We start from the raw sequence: 17,147 nt of genomic DNA on the forward strand, positions 1-17,147 counted from the left end.
CACCTGTTGTTCATAATACATCTAGATATCTTTCCGAAACGCCATAGAGTCCCATCTCCATATTTCCTGCCCCCCATGGACGAACCCAAACGCCAAACATGTATCTAAAAGAAAGAATTCCATCGCTAGCTAAACAATTCGTGAATGCATTGACTTGTATCACCATGTCTGGCAGGAAATTAAGTCGTGATCATTGGTTCGTGACCATTCTCCCCATGGACAGATCGTCGGCTTGGACCATCTGCGTCCTCTCCGTTGAGGCCAATGTCGAGACGATCAGGGAGACTCATGCCCTTGTCCCTGACCGTGTTCTCGGCCCATACCCGCATCTTTACGAGTTGTCGGATGGCAGCCTCCCGTCTATGGGATTGCCTTTTCAGTATGGCTCTATTGACTTTGTCCGCTACTTCCCGACGCAAGTCTGGATGTAGTAGCGCAGAAAGACGAGGCTCAAGGGAGTCTGAAGGGAACAGAAGTAAGGCCATGGTTCGCTCCAGATCTTCTAGGAACTTTGGGTTGGTGGGTGCCCTGGGTCCTAGTTGCTCCGTGGCAAACTTCAAGGCCGGGGCGATATCTCCACCGCTAGCATTGCAGGTGCGAATAAGCTCAACCAGCTGAAGTCGTAACAAGGCAAAGTGTAACGCTTTGTCTTCATCCAGAATCTATGCATCTTGTTAGAACTCTGAGGTTTGATATAACAGTGCATCAAATAAAGGTGTAGGTGTAAGATAATCATAAGAAAGTGGTTGTTCCTCATCAAAGGCCCGAAGGCTCTATGAGTGGTGCATGTAAAACTCGAGTTCTAATCATAAAAAGGGGCTGCCATGTGGAGATGGAAAGAAAAGTTGAAGCTTACCTCGGGATCAAAATCATTTAAGGTCTCAATCGCCAGCTGGATATTTCCACCATGTATGGAGTTTTGGATCTCCTGCCTAGCCTGAATGGAACTTGTGTCCTGATGGGGTTGCAGGTTCGCTTCCTTGGAGAAGTTTGCGGCGGCGTTGGGGTAGCCCTCCATGGTCAGGTAGTCTAGGATCAAGGCGTTGATATCGCTATGAACTCATTAGCAATTGCGGTGACATGATGGCAAAGCAAGTAAATGAGCGAGTATGGTGCGAGTTCAGAAGAAAAGAAGAAGATTGATATCGTGTTTTCCGCATAATATGCTAGGAGAGATTCCCATTGATATAGCGTTCATCACATCACAGGTGGAGTTGAAGGGAAACCCCAACGGGTGGGGGCAACGTGTAGCTTACCTCTTGGGCGACTTGACGTCCTCGACACGCCTGTCGAAGGCATGTTTGAGGGGGGTTGCAGTGGACGCAGAGGATGTCTGGAAGCGGGTAAGTGTCTGGACAGGACCAACGCCGGCGGAAGCTGGCGGATGCAGAGATAAACGTACCATGATTCCAGGATTTGCAAGGGTTCTCGACACCAGCTAGCTCTCAGAGCAGCAAGGGAGGGGGAGAGGATGTATGAGGGGAAGAATAGCCGTAGCCGGGAAGCAGGCCGGACGGTGCTGATTCAGCGCATTTGGGACGTCGACAAGAGAGCCAGTCTCTGAGCAAGAGAGAGCTCGAGCCGGGCGAAGCTGTTGGGGGAGGAGGAAGAAAGCTTTGCAAAGGAAGAGAAGGAGAGTGGAATGTAGAGGAGAAAGAAAGCAGAAGTGATTGGGGCAAAGGAAAAGAGCCGCCGGGTTTTCGTGGGTCCAGGCTGGCAGACGACGCTTGAAGGGGGCTGGTGAGCCAATCATGTGACTGGAATGGCGGGCCACCCGGAGCTTCTGCCCTACGTGGTGCCTGAGGATTCAACTGCGAGGCCGCTATTGTTCCGTGCTCCGTGCTCCACGTTCCACAGGGCACCAAGCTTGGCGGCCACTGGACCACTGGAAGCCCAGTGAGCGGTCAGCGCCGTGTCGTGTGGCAGCCTCCATTCAACCCCCGCCCCGCGTCAGGGCCGCGAACCCGTCACACCTCTGCGGTTAGTTACCGTCAGGCGGCCGGGGATGTATCATGTATGCATGAGGATGCAGAGGAGACGGGAAGACCAGGAGGAAGGCAGCTGCTACAGGTCTCAAATAGGAAAACGTAGTCTCCATCTTCTTCCGCCGTAGTCTGGTTCGTGGATCGTCAGGTCTCAAGCCAGCGAGTCGACGCTGGTCCAGCCAAGCCACAGACTCTGGTCTGACGGTGTCATGAGCACTGCCCAGCTGCCCAGCTGCCCAGCTTGGTCATGGGCTGTTTCAGCAGGCCCTGGCACTAGGTATGCTTATCTCTCGAGACCGTCACGGAGAGTCAGTGAGCACTGGGCAGTGAGGCGTCTAGCTCGCCCGCCCCAGACTCGGCTTCCAGGTAGGTACCTTTGCCCTCACCATCCCCATCCGTACATGTAGGTACCTTAACTTAGCTCTCGCCCGCCGGGTGCCGCCGTCCTGCGATCCATCCATGCCCCATGGCCGATGGGACAAGAGGGTCACCAGGCGGCGTCTCCTCCCTTCTCCATCTTTAACCCCCACAACTGTTTGTTGATATCGGTGCCGTGAATCATCTCCTCTTCTTGCTGGATTTGCTTCGCACACGTAATCTCTCTCCCTCTCCCTCTCTTGCTGTATCCAGACTTCAACCGCTCCCGCAAGCATCGCTCTGCTTGTGGATCTCGGTCCGACCTAAGGCTCGTGCTCACCCGCATCCGCAGCGGCTATAGTCCAGTCTTGGTGACAGGGGCGACAGGGCTACCCTGAAGACGATGCAGACTGTTCACTGCTAAAACCAACTGCCAAATTCTACCTACGCCCTAGTCGCTATCTCCTCCACCTTCTCTAGGATCTCATTTTCTTGTATAATCCCTCGCCTGGGAACATCGCCACCTCAGGAGCCATCAACCATAAGCCGAGAGCCACTACTGCCCAGTATGACCGGACTTGAGAGCCATGTCACGGTTCGGAAGCGGGCTTACTACTCGCCTCCCTGGGCCGACGTTAGCATTATTGGCGTCGCTGGCAGTTCTGGCTCGGGCAAGTCTACGCTGGCCCAGGCCATCGTCAAGAAGCTGGACCTGCCTTGGGTCGTTATTTTGTCAATGGCATGACCCTTCTGCCCAGTTGAATCGGCCGTCTTTGCTTATTATCTACCAGGACTCTTTCTACAAGACGTTGACGCCCGACCAATCTAAGCTTGCCTTTGCTAACGAGTATGACTTTGACTCGCCAGATGTACGACCTTACTCTCATGTCTCATTTACCCCACATGAGAATCTAGAATTGACCTCTTGGGTGCCGTAGGCTATTGACTTTGACATCTTGGTTGAGAGGCTGCGAGATCTCAAGGCCGGGTACGTCCATCTCGAAAATGGACATATACATTAGCTGACACTGCCCTGGACAGAAAGCGGGCAGATATCCCCGTCTACTCATTCGCTAAGCACCAGCGGATGGAACAAACGACTTCTATTTACTCGCCACATGTGCTCGTCTTGGAGGGAATTTTTGCCCTCTACGACCCTCGCGTACTGGAGTTGCTAGACATGGGCGTACGTTGACAACGCTTTAATAATCTCCTCGATGAAGCTGACATGAGTATGACCAACGTCAGATTTACTGTGAGGCTGACGGAGACACTTGCTTGTCACGGAGAAGTAAGTACCTGACGAGCAGCCAATCACATTTCTCGTGAACCAAAACTGAAACGTGGTTGCTATTAGTCGTTCGTGATGTACGAGAGCGGGGTCGTGATATCGAAGGTGTCATCAAGCAATGGTTCGGGTTTGTGAAGCCTAATTTTGAAAAGGTTGTGGAGCAGCATGTGCTCGGTTGAGCTGGATAGAAGAGGCTAACACAGGTAACTAGTTCGTTGAGCCTCAGCGAAAGGTGGCCGACCTCATTGTGCCCAGAGGAATCGAGAACCGCGTGGCCCTCGGTGAGTACTACCCATGGCCGTGACGCTGTTGGGATTACCCGGCTGACTCAGGCCAAGATATGATGGTCCAATTCATTGAGAAAAAACTCTTTGAAAAATCACGACACCATCGAGAGGCCCTATCCCAACTTGAGGCTACGTGTAAAGAGTCGCCACTTTCTGATAGGGTTGTAGTTCTCGTCGAGACGCCTCAGCTCAAGTTTATGAACACGATCCTGCAGGACATTGACACTTGTCCGGAAGATTTTATCTTTTACTTTGACCGGCTGGCTAGCCTCATCATAGAATTGTGAGATACTTTTGCATCGAATACTAGGACCGTTGATCAAGAAAGCTGACAAGACGTATCATTTAGGGCCCTCAACAATGTCCAGTTCAAAGAGGCGATCATCGAGACCCCCACGGGACACAAGTACAGTGGTCTCGCACCCAAGGGCGAGGTTTGTGCGGTGCTTGTGCTTCGGGGTGGCTCGGCGTTTGAGCCGGCGTTGCGGAAGACGATCCCGGACTGTCGGACGGGCCGGGTCCTGATCCAGTCCGACTTTTCCACGGGGGAGCCGGAGTTGCACTACCTGCGGCTGCCGGATGACATCAAGAACCAGGAGAGCGTGCTGCTAATCGATACGCAAATGGCGAGCGGAGGAGCCGCGTTGATGGCGGTGCAAGTGCTTGTCGACCATGGGGTCCCACAAGAGCGCATCGTGTTAGCGACGTACTCGGCCGGCAAGATTGGATTGCACCGGCTCACATCAGTGTTTCCGGATATCACAGTCGTGGTTTGCAATATGCTAGACACGCCAGATGAGCGATGGGTGGAGCAAAGATATTTCCGCTGCTGATGAGTTTGTTGGATCTAGACCTGGATATGGGCTGCATATTTGGTGCTTTGGTTGGTGCGGGCATATCGTTCTACGTCTGTCGATCTTCCTGGTGCGACACCTTCATAGATGTTCGTCCTGGGGCATACTTGCATGATAAATCACAATCAACCCGATAGAAACGTAAACTGTTTGGAGCGGCATCGGACAGAGAATGCGTGACGCGGTAGGTGAGCGGTATAAGAACAACTCCGGTCTGTCCGAGGAACCCGTGATTCCGGAACGTGGACGGAGATGTGGTAGCAAACTGAGCGCCAGTCGCCTCAAGGTCCACATTATCCCATCTCTCGGCCGCTTCGTCGGGTCTGGAAGCAAGGATTGAGTGACTAGATGGCGGCCAAGCTACTGTCGACGCGCGAACGAACCCTTACCGTTCCCAGGAGACGGCCCGTTAAGCAGCCGACCGTTCCGGTAAGGCGCGTCACGTAGTCGATCGGGGATTGCCATGCAGTAATCGATCAATCATCGATGACAACGAAGTAGCAGCATTACTTGACCCTTACATAACTACACAAACCAGTGTGCAAGTGTAATGGATTGCAAGGATCGTCCGGAGCAGCTATGTCGCAAAGGTGGAGCCCGCCGATGATCGGTCGCCGAGCCAAGAGTTTGGCGGCCGTGTTTGGTGAACGACAGCTGCCCTGCAATGACGTAGACGTACTGTAGAATGCTGTGGTGGGCGTGCTCTGGGTGGCCGCCTCAGGGAAGGTACGGATGTCCCATGGTACTTCCCGTCACCATCCATATTCATCCACTACAACGCCACCATTCTCAGCTTCTCACATAATCATCATCCCTCTTGGACTTCTATTCCCCCTCCATTCCCCCTTTTCCTTCCGCTCTCCTTGATCGGTTGCAGGCCATTGATCGCCCGCACCACGAGGCCTCCCTTCCTCCTCGCACGACATGTTGAGTTGGCAGTCGTTCTAAGCTTCCTCTCCCCTGCTCTCCTTCGCTGTACTGCATCGTCAATCATTCAGGTCAATCGAACCCGATTCTCCGCGATCTCAACCAAAATTATGTCGGCCTCCTCGCTCACGGCCATGCGCCTGGCGCGCGCCCGCCAATCTTCCACGGCCATGACCGTATCGCGACTTGCCCTCCCTTCCGTCGCTCTCCGGCCACGATGCCCAGCCCAGCTGCGGAGCTTCAGCAAGCTCTCTGGCGCCTCGACAACAAAGCGCACTCAGACCGCGACAGGCACCATCCGACGACTACCCTCTCAGTTCTTCTTGCGAGCGCTCTCCGGGAAGCCGCTCCCCCAGCGGAAGTCGTGGATCCTCAACTTCTGCTACCGCGGCGCTGCCTGGGTCGGCACATCGCTGACCGTTTTTGGCATCGGCGTCTTCGCCTTCTTCGCCTACGACGCCAGCACCTACAAGGAGCACCCCACTAATGGCGACATTGACGTTTCCAAGATTGCCCTCCACCCTCGCCGTGGCGGCTCCAAGAATTTACCTGTCGCCGAGGTCTACATTGATGACAATGACTGTGAAGAGAAGCGTCGCCTAAAGGAGAAGCCCCGACTTGTCATCCTCGGTGGTGGATGGGGCGGAGTGGCTCTCCTGAAAGAGCTCAACCCAGACGACTATCATGTCACCGTTATCTCGCCTACCAACTACTTCCTGTTCACTCCCATGCTTCCTTCCGCAACCGTCGGAACTCTCGAGATGCGATCCCTCGTCGAGCCGATCCGGCGCATTCTGAGCCGTGTTAAAGGTCACTTCATTCGGGCCAGGGCTGAGGACGTTGACTTCTCCCACAAAATGGTTGAAGTATCTCAGTTGGACGCTCAAGGTAAAGAAACCCGGTTCTATGTGCCCTACGATAAGCTTGTTATCGCCGTTGGATCCGTTACGAACCCTCACGGCGTCAAGGGCCTGGAAAATGCCTTCTTCCTCAAGGATATCAACGACGCGCGCATGATTCGCAACAAGGTCATCCAAAACCTGGAGCTTGCTTGCTTACCTACCACCCCTGATGATGAGCGCAAGCGCCTGCTCTCCTTTGTTGTTAGCGGCGGAGGCCCCACTGGTGTCGAGTTTGCCGCTGAACTTGTTGACCTGCTCAACGAGGACCTGACAAGGCACTTCCCGCGACTCCTGCGAAACGAAATTTCCGTCCATCTCATCCAAAGCCGGAGCCATATCCTCAACACCTATGATGAGACCGTCTCCAAGTATGCCGAGGACCGTTTCGCCCGTGATCAAGTCCAGATCATGACGAACTCTCGAGTCAAGGAGGTCCAGGCAGACAAGATCATCTTCAGCCAGAAGATGGAAGACGGCAGCCTCGTCACCAAGGAGATCCCGCATGGCTTCTGTCTGTGGTCCACCGGCGTGTCACAGAACGGCTTCTGCAAGAAGCTCTCTGACGAGCTGGGTGCTTCCCAAACGAACCGACACGCTCTCGAGACAGACACACATCTCCGCGTCAACGGCGCACCTTTGGGTGATGTCTACGCCATCGGTGATTGCTCTACGGTCCAGAATAACGTGGCCGACCACATAATCACCTTCCTCCGCTCTCTCGCTTGGAAGAGGGGCAAGGACCCGGAGACATTGCAGCTCCACTTCAGTGATTGGCGTGAGGTTGCCCAGGATGTCAGGAAGCGCTTCCCTCAAGCTGTCAACCATCTCAAGCGTCTAGACAAACTCTTTAACGAATTCGACAAGGATCAGTCTGGCACCCTTGACTTTGGCGAGCTGCGTGAGCTCCTCCGCCAAATTGACAGCAAACTTACATCGCTGCCTGCCACCGCTCAACGTGCTCACCAGCAGGGCCAGTACCTCGCCCGCAAGTTCAACCGCATGAGTCGCATGTCCGAAGGCCTCCGCGTCAACGAAATCTACGAGGGTGATGTAGATGCGGCTGTCCACAAGGCCTTTGAGTACCGCCACCTCGGTAGCCTGGCGTATGTCGGCAACTCGGCCGTTTTTGATCTTGGCGAGGGCTGGAACTTTGCTGGCGGTCTCTGGGCCGTGTATGCTTGGCGATCCGTCTACTTTGCCCAGAGCGTGAGCTTCCGTACGCGAATCCTCATGGCCATGGACTGGGCTAAGCGAGGACTGTTTGGTCGAGGTACGTTCCTTTCTGCACTAACCAACATTGATTTCAGAGGCTAACGCCCTTGTCCTAGATTTAATGAGCTTCTAAGTGCATAGATGGCCCAAGAAGTTAAGCAATAACTCCCGGGGGCGTGGGTAATATAAGGTCAGGAGTACGACGCTACGAAAACAGCACTGAAAATTGCAGATTTATGATATTTTCTTCATTTGGGTTTCCACCGGCTAGAAATTTGCGGTTCTATTATTGATATCTATTCCCTTGACTCTTCTTCGTGTATATAAGCATAGAACTGAAGGATGGGCCAGACGGGCAACGAGATCCATGACCGGTATAAACAAAATGACAGTTGTATAAATTTCTTCGCTAAACTCCAGCACGGCTTTTGATGTACTCGTTCTATATCGTGAAATCCTTGTACGTCCACTTCTCGGTATACTTTCGGGCAGCCAGTCTGTGGAAGGGGAGATGGCGACGGCTCTCGACCTTGCCGCGGACGAGCATGCTGCGGTACCGGTCCTTGAGCAGGTTGCCCTCGGGCTTGAGCAGGCGGAGCGATTCTTGCAGCTCGTCGGGCAGGACAAACTCGAGGTCGCCCTCCGGCAGCTTGTACTTGCCGAGCTGCTTGCGCCGCAGCTTGTGCTCCTTGAGGTCGGTGGCGACCTCGTCGTCGGACTCAACGGCGAGGATGAGCTGGCGGTTGCGGTCCTCCTCCTCGACCTCGTCGGCAATCTCCTTGATGCGGTGCTCCTGGCGGCGCTGGGCCTTGATGGCGGCCTTGTGCTTGGCCAGGCGCTCCTCTTCCTTCCGGCGCTTGATGCGGTTGCGCTGGGTCTGCGTCTTCCTCTCCGGTCGCTTGGCCGTTAGCTTGTCGTCCTCGGCGCCGCTCTGGAAGCCTTCCCACTCCGAGTCCTCCTCCCATTCTGATAGGTTGGCCCGGGCCTCGGCGGCCTCTGCCTCAGCCGCCGATTTGGCAGCAGCCTCTTGCTTGAGGCGGTCGGCCTCTTCGGCTGCCAATCGTTTGCGCTCAGCCTCGAGGGCCTTCTCACTCTCCTCCGCCAAACGCTCCTCGTAGTCGGTGAACACGGGATTGTAGCTGTAGCCTCCTGACGGGGTTTGGACGGCGGCAACCTGCTTGCCATTCTCGAGCAGGGAGATGGGGGCCTTCTTCATAGTCTTGGGAGCCTTGGCCTTTTCTTGCTCAGGGATGAAGTCGTTAATGTCGGTCTGCGGCACGGCGACGGGCATGTCCCAGACATCGTAGGTGGCATCTTTGACGTCGACGGTGTTGTCGTGTTGGCCATCGGCGACCCGTTTTAGGCGAGAGAGTTCCTTGTGGGAGACCCAGCCGGTTCGCTGGCGCTTCGCGGGGATGAGGCCGTTGGTGGTCTTGTCGCTAGGGCGCTTGCGCATGGAGACGGCGGGGACAGCGGATCGCTGGGCGAGGATCTCGTCAGCCTTGAGGGTCTTCTTGACATGCTTGGACTTTTTGGCGATGCGCGAGTCGCCCTTGAGGTCGACGGTGAACAGATCTTCGGAGGCCTTTTCCTTGATGACACCACTTTAGACCTGTTAGCGCATTGGAGACCAAGTAATGGCGGAGGAGGGCCTTACCCTCGAATGATTTCTTCATTCAATTCTGCGAGGCCATGCTGCACTTCGCTGACATCGACATTCTTCCGCCACGCTTTCTTGCCTTTTCGGGAGGGCTGGTTGGGCTGCTTCGGGGCCTCGCCAGACCCGATGGTCTTTGACTTTATGACGGGCATTCTTGGGACTGGATCGAATTTCAAAAAGGGAATTGAAATGGTGCCAACAAGAGACTCTGGCTCTTCTTGATGGCGGTCGCAGACGAGATGCAGGTTCAGTTGGTGGTGGGGGACTTGAACATTCTCTTAATTTTTTAGTGGGCCCTCCGAACAGAGCCCCGTTATCCCGTTACGTCCCAGCATTGGCATAAACTGTCGGCGGATTAGCAACTAACCCCGATTTGGGGCTCGGGTATTAGACGGATCGCATAACGGATTGCATAATAAACGGAGCGGTGTTCATATCTGCACGTGCCCGGACTGGGTGGGCCGGAAAGAAGTGCTGTCATGGGCGGGCTCCGGTGATGGAGGTATCCTCCTGCCAATTCTAGGTTCCTCCAGACGACGACATTGACCTCCTTTCCTAGGCCCTTCACTCTCGACATTCGCCTCAACACCCGAACTATCACGGTTAAGTCGCATTTTCCAGCCCTCCAACCAGGCTGGTCCGCGCCGCCTTCTTTTCCCATCCGCTTCCCGCAGCGTGCAACCTTCGACGAACGCGGCCGCCTTCGGTTTGGCGTTGACAGCTGTCCCATCTACCTCTCGTCCCGCGCAGTGGAGTAATTCGACACCACCGCAACAATGGCGCAGGCCGGCGGATCCTACAATAACCCCTTGAAGAAGTTCAAGTATGTGTTTTCCCGCGCGGCGTCTTCACTTCGTGTTGATGGCTAACCGCGGGTATAGGCTGGTGTTTCTCGGAGAGCAGAGTGGTACGTCGAGAACCGACCGACCGAGTTCGGCCCGCGTCGGGAAACATGGCTAATGGCGACATTCGACAGTGGGCAAGACGTCTCTAATTACACGGTTCATGTACGATTCATTCGACAACATGTATCAGGCTACGATCGGTATCGACTTCCTGTCCAAGGTGAGGACGCCCGGACTGCTCGACTCGGCACACGACACGACTAACCTATATGGACCTAGACCATGTACCTGGAGGACCGAACCGTGCGGCTTCAGCTGTGGGATACTGCTGGCCAAGAACGTTTCCGAAGTTTGATTCCCTCATACATCCGAGACTCGAGTGTAGCCGTCGTTGTCTATGACATCTCGAGTACGTTTGCCCCTGACATGCCCCCACCTCTCGGCCCCTCCCTCTTCTCCCCCCCCCGTGGGCCTCCAATCACATACTAATGCCATCTGTTCTTGCAGACGCCAAATCTTTCCAAAATACCAAGAAGTGGATCGACGATGTTCGAGCCGAGCGAGGCAACGATGTGATTATTGTGTTGGTCGGTAACAAGACCGATTTGAACGACAAGCGGGAGGTCACCACGCAGCAGGGTGAGGAGGAGGCCAAGAAGAACAACCTGATGTTTGTCGAGACAAGCGCGAAGCTAGGACACAACGTCAAGAACCTGTTCAAGAGGATAGCACAGGCCCTGCCGGGTATGGAGGGCACCGATGCCGCAGCGCAGGCCTCGAGCCAAAGTAGGTTCTTTCCGTCCGGCGCTCCAACGAGTTTGATACTAACAAGTGCGTGCCTTTCCAGTGATTGATGTCAAGACGAACACGACCCAACCCTCACAAGAGGGCTGCGCATGTTAAACACCCCCACAAGCAAGTTTGGGATTGGAGTATAGGAGTATCCGGGGAAGGTCAACCATGCTAGCGACGTAAACGAGGCCCTGTGCCTCGTTGCACGGGACAGGATATCAAGCATAGCGTGTGGATCTGAGCGCGGGAGCTTGTATAATACAACCGGGACTACGAGCCTACGATCGTTATATAAGACACATTAATGCCTTGTCTTCTTTTCTTTTTCCGGTGCATGGCCGACAGCCAGCCAACCTCTGCAGTGGTGGCGTGGCGCATGCCGACAGGGAACAGGGGGTTCCTCTGTTACACCCATCCTCCCGGGTCTTCAGCATCAAGACTCGAGTCAATTCTAGATCTCTAATTTTGGTATTGCCTCGATTTAATGTGACACGGCTTCTCCAGAATTATTATTGCATGATGTGTCCCTGAGGATCCGAGCTTTCTTTGATTTGTTTCAAACGGCGTTCTGCACCTGCACCTCTCCATTGGCCAGACCAAAGTAGGCGGCAACGGGCTTCTGCGCCTGCAATTGCTTTCCGAGCTTGACGGCCTCATCGCCGTTGAAGCCGTGGAACAGGCCAATCTCGACAATGCCGGGCAGCCTGAGGAGCTCGTCGGCGAGCGCCTTGACCTCCCAGACGCCGTCCTTCCCGCGGCCCTCGACCTCGGCGGTGACGTCCTTAGACAGCAGCAGGGGCGAGAAGGGGGCATCGATAATCCACATGCCGTTGTCGGTGACGCACTCGCCGGCTTTGCTGGGGAGACCGGAGCGGACGGCCGGGGAGGGCGAGCCCATCTCGCGGAGGCGGAGGAGGACGTCAGGGGCAGCAAGGGGGAGGACCTCGATGGGGATGGTCTTCCAGGTGGTGCAGAGGCGGGGGGACTGCTTGCGGTAGTCTTTTGGAAGAGAAGTATCTCGTGTTAGCCTCTCTTACGGAATCATGATAAGTCCCTGCACGGACTTGTAGGACAGCAACTCACCAGCGACAGCAATGAATCTCTTGGCAGCAATGGCAACCAGCTTCTCCTGGAACAAACAAGCACCGCCGCCCTTGATGAGATTCAGGTCCTCATCAACCTCGTCAGCGCCGTCAAAGGCGACATCGAGGGCCACGGGCTTGCCATCGACAACAGGACGCTCATCGAGGTTGGCAAGGGTGAGGCCGGCTTTGCGGATGAGACCCTTGGATTGGCTGCCGGTGGGAATAAAGGTCATTCCACCGTAGAACTCGGGGCCCTTGCTGACGATGGCATCGACAACGTAGACGACGGTGCTGCCGGAACCAATCCCGACATACTTGTACTCGGGGAGGAGGTGGTCGTGGACGGCCTGGAAGGCGGCCGACTTCTTGGCCGACTCCACGAGGGCTGCGGCAGACGACATTGTTCTGTTTCTGGTATCTGAACTTGCTCTGGGACGGGAGCTGAGTCTAGGAGAGAGTGTGCGAAGTTCAAGCACCCCACGTTGGTGGATAGTCTGGTGATGAGGGGTGGTGGGGAGATCAAAAGGTGGAGTGTAGGGTAGGCGATGCTGGACCGGCCTGGTGGTGTGGAACAATGCGGTGCCAGAAACGGAAGCTTGTTGGTAGAGGCCTGATGATCTGACCAGGTAATTGAATGTTTTACGGCTGCTGGCGAGAGGATAGAGGGAATGGTCGCACGGCCGAAATGACGCAGGCACGAGGTCCAAAGACTTTTTGGTGGAGAGAGTCGAAAGCCACCTCATGTGGATAATGCGACTTAGTCGGAGTTGGTCGAACTAATAGCTCAACGCAACCTGTTGTAGACGGGGGGGATTGCACGCGGTGGAGAGACGGTTCGGGATAGGTAGACAAGGCAGTGCTATCATACAGGTACAACAGAGTACAGCGGGTAGAGACAGGGCATCGAATTCCGTCTGTCAAATAGGATTTCCGATGTTGCGGAGTGAGCCCCAGCCGCTAAAGAAAAGGTCTCGCTCAAGGTCGCCGTAACTGCATGTCTAGTGACGTGATGGCTGCACAGCTGCAGCGGTTCCTGTCAGTGGTGGAGCTGAGTCATCCGCCCGCTGACCCATGATCCCATTATTCTTAAGTTAGGTGCTGTCATTTGCACCCCATAAATGGCGATCTCGTCATCCTCGTCCTTAGGGAACATCTCTAGACTAGCTCCCTGTCTGTGCCTGCCAAGCGCAGGAAAAACAGGAGCCTGTGTCACGGCACGTCGGATCTTCTTGGTGGCTGGTCGAGTCTTTATGGTGAGTGTTGGGTCTCCAGGCGCAGGAGTCTCATCTCGGCCCCTCTTCTGGGAGCGCGTTCGGGCTTGACCATCTTCACATGAGGCCCCAGCCCAACCAAAAAAAGACGTCAAGCTGGCAGGTCGACTGCCTCCACGCGGAATATCCTCTTGTAGAGTCTGGAGGCGCATGGTGAGAGGTTGGTGGTGAATGTCCAGAAGTCGGTATGAAGAAGTTTGGAGGTTGTGCGCAGAAAGAATGATAAAGGTAAAGGTAGTGTTTCGTGATGAGAATAAGACTTATGTTCTGTCTTATCACCTATTATTGGAGTGGCTCATTCCTCGTTAAAATGTCAATAATCGTGAATCACTGCTAACATATCCCCTCTCCTTTTACCTCTTCACTTCATCCTCCCTATATCCGCATAGAGCCCATCCATCCTCTCTTCCAGCCCATTGAGGCCCGGTGGGCCATCGGCCTCCAAGAAGTCCATACGTCTATTCACCCCCCTGATTGTCTCCTTCTGGGCCTCCTCAAAAATTGATGAAATATGATCTCTTTGTCTCTGGGGTTCTCCGGGTATCCGTCCCTCAATTGATATAGTTTTGGTCCTCATAGAAGTCTGGGTTCCCGGGAGCCAGATAGATGCCATCCGGGTTGATAATACAATGTATGGATCGCCCCAACAGTGGCGTATCTTAAATAGCTCCCTTTATTGTAGCGTCAACTTAGGGGGTTATCCTTCCAAAACCACTATCACAAGGGCTCCCTTCTCAAATATCTTACTGGTCCTCGACTTATGGCGTTACCGTCCCTTACAGAGACACCCGGGAGGATCTCAGTGGGACTGTACCCCAAGCTCTTTATGCGTCGGCTACCTATTCATACTCCTTAGGACCCCCCCCATGCTCTTTTCCCACCGCTCCGGGTTGTGGACAGCCTTGTTGAGTGCGGATTGCACACGGGCAGCACAAGCGTGTAAGCCTCGCAAAGCCGAGTTTAGAGTGATGTCTTATGGCGCCGCGGGAATTGAATGGTTTCTACGGAGCAGCTGCAAAGGCCTGGTGGAGACTTTTGCTTGGCAGGTATTGCCGCCAGGTTTTGCAGGGGGGTGCTGTCTCGTGGAGGGGCACGTGACAGCCTACCAGATTGCGCCTTGCTCTCGGGCTCGGGAGCCACGGAATGGACGGATGTCCGACACTTGGACAGTGGGGCGCAATACAAGGCTTTGAGTGATCAGACCCTTGCCGCATCATTTCCGTCATCACCGCGCGTTTCGTGGTTTCTTGTCTTCTTCCTCCTGATCTGTTGTTCGAATCTCGTGCCCTTCTCCTACAACCTGCTGCTCACGTTCCGAGAGTGAGAGAGGATAGCGTCTACGCGTGCGAAAGTCGAGCCCAGACACCGCCTTCGTCACCGCCACCATGTCGCGATTTACCAGACTGTACCTGCGGGTGCCTCGGCCAAAGGTAAGGCAAACACAACAGGGGAGAGGCCTCATCCCCTTGGATGGCCTCATCGCCCTGCGCATGTTGGAGGATACGCAGAATGCTAACGAGAACCCGTTTCCTAGACTCTCTTTGGCATGATCAGCCTCCAGACCGGCACCGAGGTCATCTCGCTCGCTCTCGTCTTCAACAAGGTGACCGGCGTCTACGGGCTGCTGGCCATCCTTACCGGCTACCAGCTCTCGCTGCTGCAGCTGTCCACCTACGTTTACTCCATCGGCGTCCTCGTGCTGCTCGCCAACCTGATCCCCCACATCCGAAAACAAAGCCCCTTCGAATGCCTAGCGCTGGCATGGATGTACATTCTCGACACGGCCGTCAACGGACTGTACGCGGCAGCATTTGGTCTGGACTGGTACTTCAAGAGCCAGACCACGGATGGCACGGATACCCAGACCTCGGGCCTGCCCAACTTTGTCGTGGAGGGTGTCGAGGGCTTGCGCCAGGAGGCCGCCATCCACGGAAAGGTGGTTCCACAGGAGACGGCTACAAGCATGTTGCTTATTGTCGGCGCGACTCTGATCCGAGTGTACTTTAGCTTCGTGGTGATGGCGTATGCGAAGCAGGTGCTACAGAAGTACATGCAGCTGATGATCCTCGAGGGCCCTGGAGTGGATGACCTCGAAGGCCCGTTCGCGGAGGACCTGCCGGACGGTGAGGGCCGCAAGGGACGGCTGGGCCGGCTGATGGTGTCGTACGGCCGAGGCTACTGGCTGGATCAGCGAGACACCGACGAGTGGGCGAGGGGCGTAGAGCCCAACAAGCCCGGTTCGCTGGGCACGCTCGTGGGTGAGGTGTAGATGTGATGATGCGATACTGCAGGCTATTGACGGGAGTCGAGGGGTGAGGTTTGGCCGAGTTTCGGCGATGCGACAGGGCAATGCGGTGCTGCTTGCTCGAGGTGCATTGTGCGTGACCACACCCCGTCCACGAGGACCCCGCCAGCTCAGGACGAGGAGCTCTGGATGGGTCATAGGCTATTGACTGCTCGTGAATGGCCCGAGCATTTCACGACCATGACAAGACAAGACCAGGAGAACAAGCCAGCAGGGAAGTGAAGCATATCAGCGGGACCCTTGGTTGGGTGTGAGGGGCAAGACGGGGCGGCTCCAAACGGACACCAGTCCGGGCGGCAAGTGCAACGAGGCACTCGGCCGGCCCCGGGGGAATTGCGGCGAGTGCGGCGAAAGCGCGGCAAGTGAACTGGTAGGCTTTGCGGGCTTATAGGCACGTGGCGGGCGGTGAAAGTGGACTGCGGCATTGCGTGATGCGGCATGCGGCAGAAGAATAATGAGAGGAAGAAGAAAGGACTGCGGCATATGATTGAAGACAGGGGCGTGAAAGGAGCATCGGGGGCGTATGCTTTGTCTTTTTGATTCTTTCTACGGCATATGAATTCGAAGAGAAGCGCAGAGAGCCCAAGGATAGAAAGAGGAGGAAGGGACTGTTAATACCGAGCTGGCATAATTCTCATTGTACCTATTAGTTAGCATACTTATGTATCCAACAAGAAATCACTTGTTAACAATTTGTGCGGGGGTGAAGACGATGGCCAATTTCTCCGAGTATTTCCCGTGCTGTGGCACGTCGAGGACTGACTGTGTGTTGGTGGAGATGGCGGCAAAGGTCGACGGAACTAGGTTGACGTGTGCAACCAATAATGGACTACCATTTAATCAATCAGTCATCCAGTCTTTGCTGAAGTCTTTGTTTCAACCTCCGCATTCGGAGTTGATTCGGAAATAGAAGCCAGGGCGAATATGTGCGCCATTATTATTGTTTGCAGCTGGCAGCTTGAAGAGCTTGAATAGCATTGGCGAGGATTGATGAGTCTCTCAAGGGACATCTGAGAGGATCCCAAAGTGCATGCGTGCAGGCTGTGAGCATCCTGCCGTTGCTGTCTGACTTGTCGTGTCTGCAACCCTCGATGGTGTCATCGTCGCACACCCGGCGGCCGGCCGGTAGTCGGAGCTACGGCCACCCCCGCGCCCAGGGCTCGAATTCGACGACACAGAGGCATTTCCTCGCCCGTCAGCGTGTCAGCGTCTCGCGGGCCGTCGGTGGCCGAGCAAGCGGTGCGCAGCAGGAAGTCGGGGTGGAGTCGATGGTGCACTTCCAGCGAAAGGTTGCAGACACACATGCCGGCGCGGCGATTGGCTGCTGGACCCAAGCTGCCGCAGATCCCAGGCAAATGCCAGCGATGCCATTTG

The 17,147-nt window shown here is 55.2% G+C and overlaps 8 protein-coding genes across 8 annotated transcripts; 5 read left to right on the plus strand and 3 right to left on the minus strand.

Moving 5' to 3' along the window:
- Positions 1–179: 179 nt before the first annotated feature.
- Positions 180–1,786, minus strand: BGZ61DRAFT_546147 (CTLH/CRA C-terminal to lish motif domain-containing protein; the record flags this gene model as incomplete). Its single annotated transcript, XM_046255325.1, has 4 exons — positions 1,403–1,786; positions 1,257–1,333; positions 857–1,052; positions 180–662 (listed from the first exon to the last, which is right to left on the minus strand). The coding sequence occupies exons 1-4, from the start codon at positions 1,403–1,405 to the stop codon at positions 180–182; spliced, it is 759 nt and encodes a 252-aa protein (XP_046103520.1). The 5' UTR covers positions 1,406–1,786.
- Positions 1,787–2,502: 716 nt separating this feature from the next.
- Positions 2,503–4,920, plus strand: BGZ61DRAFT_421082 (uridine kinase family-domain-containing protein). Its single transcript, XM_046243502.1, has 9 exons — positions 2,503–3,081; positions 3,134–3,211; positions 3,281–3,330; positions 3,384–3,528; positions 3,591–3,633; positions 3,700–3,785; positions 3,845–3,914; positions 3,972–4,203; positions 4,270–4,920. Exons 1-9 carry the CDS (start codon positions 2,911–2,913, stop codon positions 4,751–4,753), a joined length of 1,359 nt encoding a protein of 452 aa, XP_046103521.1. The 5' UTR covers positions 2,503–2,910; the 3' UTR covers positions 4,754–4,920.
- Positions 4,921–5,811: 891 nt separating this feature from the next.
- BGZ61DRAFT_532937 (uncharacterized protein) lies at positions 5,812–7,948 on the plus strand (the record flags this gene model as incomplete). Its single annotated transcript, XM_046253931.1, has 2 exons — positions 5,812–7,873; positions 7,932–7,948. The coding sequence occupies 2 exons, from the start codon at positions 5,812–5,814 to the stop codon at positions 7,946–7,948; spliced, it is 2,079 nt and encodes a 692-aa protein (XP_046103522.1).
- A 309-nt stretch (positions 7,949–8,257) lies between these two features.
- Positions 8,258–9,627, minus strand: BGZ61DRAFT_478468 (ribosome biogenesis protein Nop53/GLTSCR2; the record flags this gene model as incomplete). Its single annotated transcript, XM_046249015.1, has 2 exons — positions 8,258–9,419; positions 9,473–9,627. 2 exons carry the CDS (start codon positions 9,625–9,627, stop codon positions 8,258–8,260), a joined length of 1,317 nt encoding a protein of 438 aa, XP_046103523.1.
- A 336-nt stretch (positions 9,628–9,963) lies between these two features.
- On the plus strand, positions 9,964–11,397 carry BGZ61DRAFT_38952 (ras family-domain-containing protein). Its single transcript, XM_046242798.1, has 6 exons — positions 9,964–10,298; positions 10,357–10,382; positions 10,452–10,540; positions 10,600–10,729; positions 10,828–11,106; positions 11,168–11,397. Exons 1-6 carry the CDS (start codon positions 10,252–10,254, stop codon positions 11,221–11,223), a joined length of 627 nt encoding a protein of 208 aa, XP_046103524.1. The 5' UTR covers positions 9,964–10,251; the 3' UTR covers positions 11,224–11,397.
- Positions 11,398–11,668: 271 nt separating this feature from the next.
- Positions 11,669–12,598, minus strand: BGZ61DRAFT_532940 (ribose 5-phosphate isomerase A-domain-containing protein; the record flags this gene model as incomplete). The annotated part of the gene is made up of 2 exons (XM_046253932.1): positions 11,669–12,111; positions 12,196–12,598. 2 exons carry the CDS (start codon positions 12,596–12,598, stop codon positions 11,669–11,671), a joined length of 846 nt encoding a protein of 281 aa, XP_046103525.1.
- Positions 12,599–13,761: 1,163 nt separating this feature from the next.
- On the plus strand, positions 13,762–14,838 carry BGZ61DRAFT_39023 (uncharacterized protein). Its single transcript, XM_046242810.1, has one exon. The coding sequence runs from the start codon at positions 14,098–14,100 to the stop codon at positions 14,659–14,661; it is 564 nt and encodes a 187-aa protein (XP_046103526.1). The 5' UTR covers positions 13,762–14,097; the 3' UTR covers positions 14,662–14,838.
- A 15-nt stretch (positions 14,839–14,853) lies between these two features.
- On the plus strand, positions 14,854–15,737 carry BGZ61DRAFT_353377 (Inositolphosphorylceramide synthase subunit Kei1-domain-containing protein; the record flags this gene model as incomplete). Its single annotated transcript, XM_046240512.1, has 2 exons — positions 14,854–14,898; positions 15,003–15,737. The coding sequence occupies 2 exons, from the start codon at positions 14,854–14,856 to the stop codon at positions 15,735–15,737; spliced, it is 780 nt and encodes a 259-aa protein (XP_046103527.1).
- Between the last annotated feature and the right edge of the window lie 1,410 nt (positions 15,738–17,147).

This window comes from Ilyonectria robusta (genome assembly GCF_021365365.1).
Source record: "Ilyonectria robusta strain PMI_751 chromosome Unknown BGZ61scaffold_11, whole genome shotgun sequence".
NCBI classification, from domain to species: domain Eukaryota; kingdom Fungi; phylum Ascomycota; class Sordariomycetes; order Hypocreales; family Nectriaceae; genus Ilyonectria; species Ilyonectria robusta.

Coding starts and splice junctions, on each gene's coding strand:
- BGZ61DRAFT_38952 (XM_046242798.1), top strand. CDS start 10,252: ATGGCGCAGGCCGGCGGATCCTACAATAACCCCTTGAAGAAGTTCAA. Junction 10,299..10,356: donor AACCCCTTGAAGAAGTTCAA/GTATGTGTTTTC, acceptor CCGCGGGTATAG/GCTGGTGTTTCTCGGAGAGC. Junction 10,541..10,599: donor GTATCGACTTCCTGTCCAAG/GTGAGGACGCCC, acceptor ATATGGACCTAG/ACCATGTACCTGGAGGACCG.
- BGZ61DRAFT_39023 (XM_046242810.1), top strand. CDS start 14,098: ATGTATGGATCGCCCCAACAGTGGCGTATCTTAAATAGCTCCCTTTAT.
- BGZ61DRAFT_421082 (XM_046243502.1), top strand. CDS start 2,911: ATGACCGGACTTGAGAGCCATGTCACGGTTCGGAAGCGGGCTTACTAC. Junction 3,786..3,844: donor TGAAGCCTAATTTTGAAAAG/GTTGTGGAGCAG, acceptor ACAGGTAACTAG/TTCGTTGAGCCTCAGCGAAA. Junction 3,915..3,971: donor CGAGAACCGCGTGGCCCTCG/GTGAGTACTACC, acceptor ACTCAGGCCAAG/ATATGATGGTCCAATTCATT.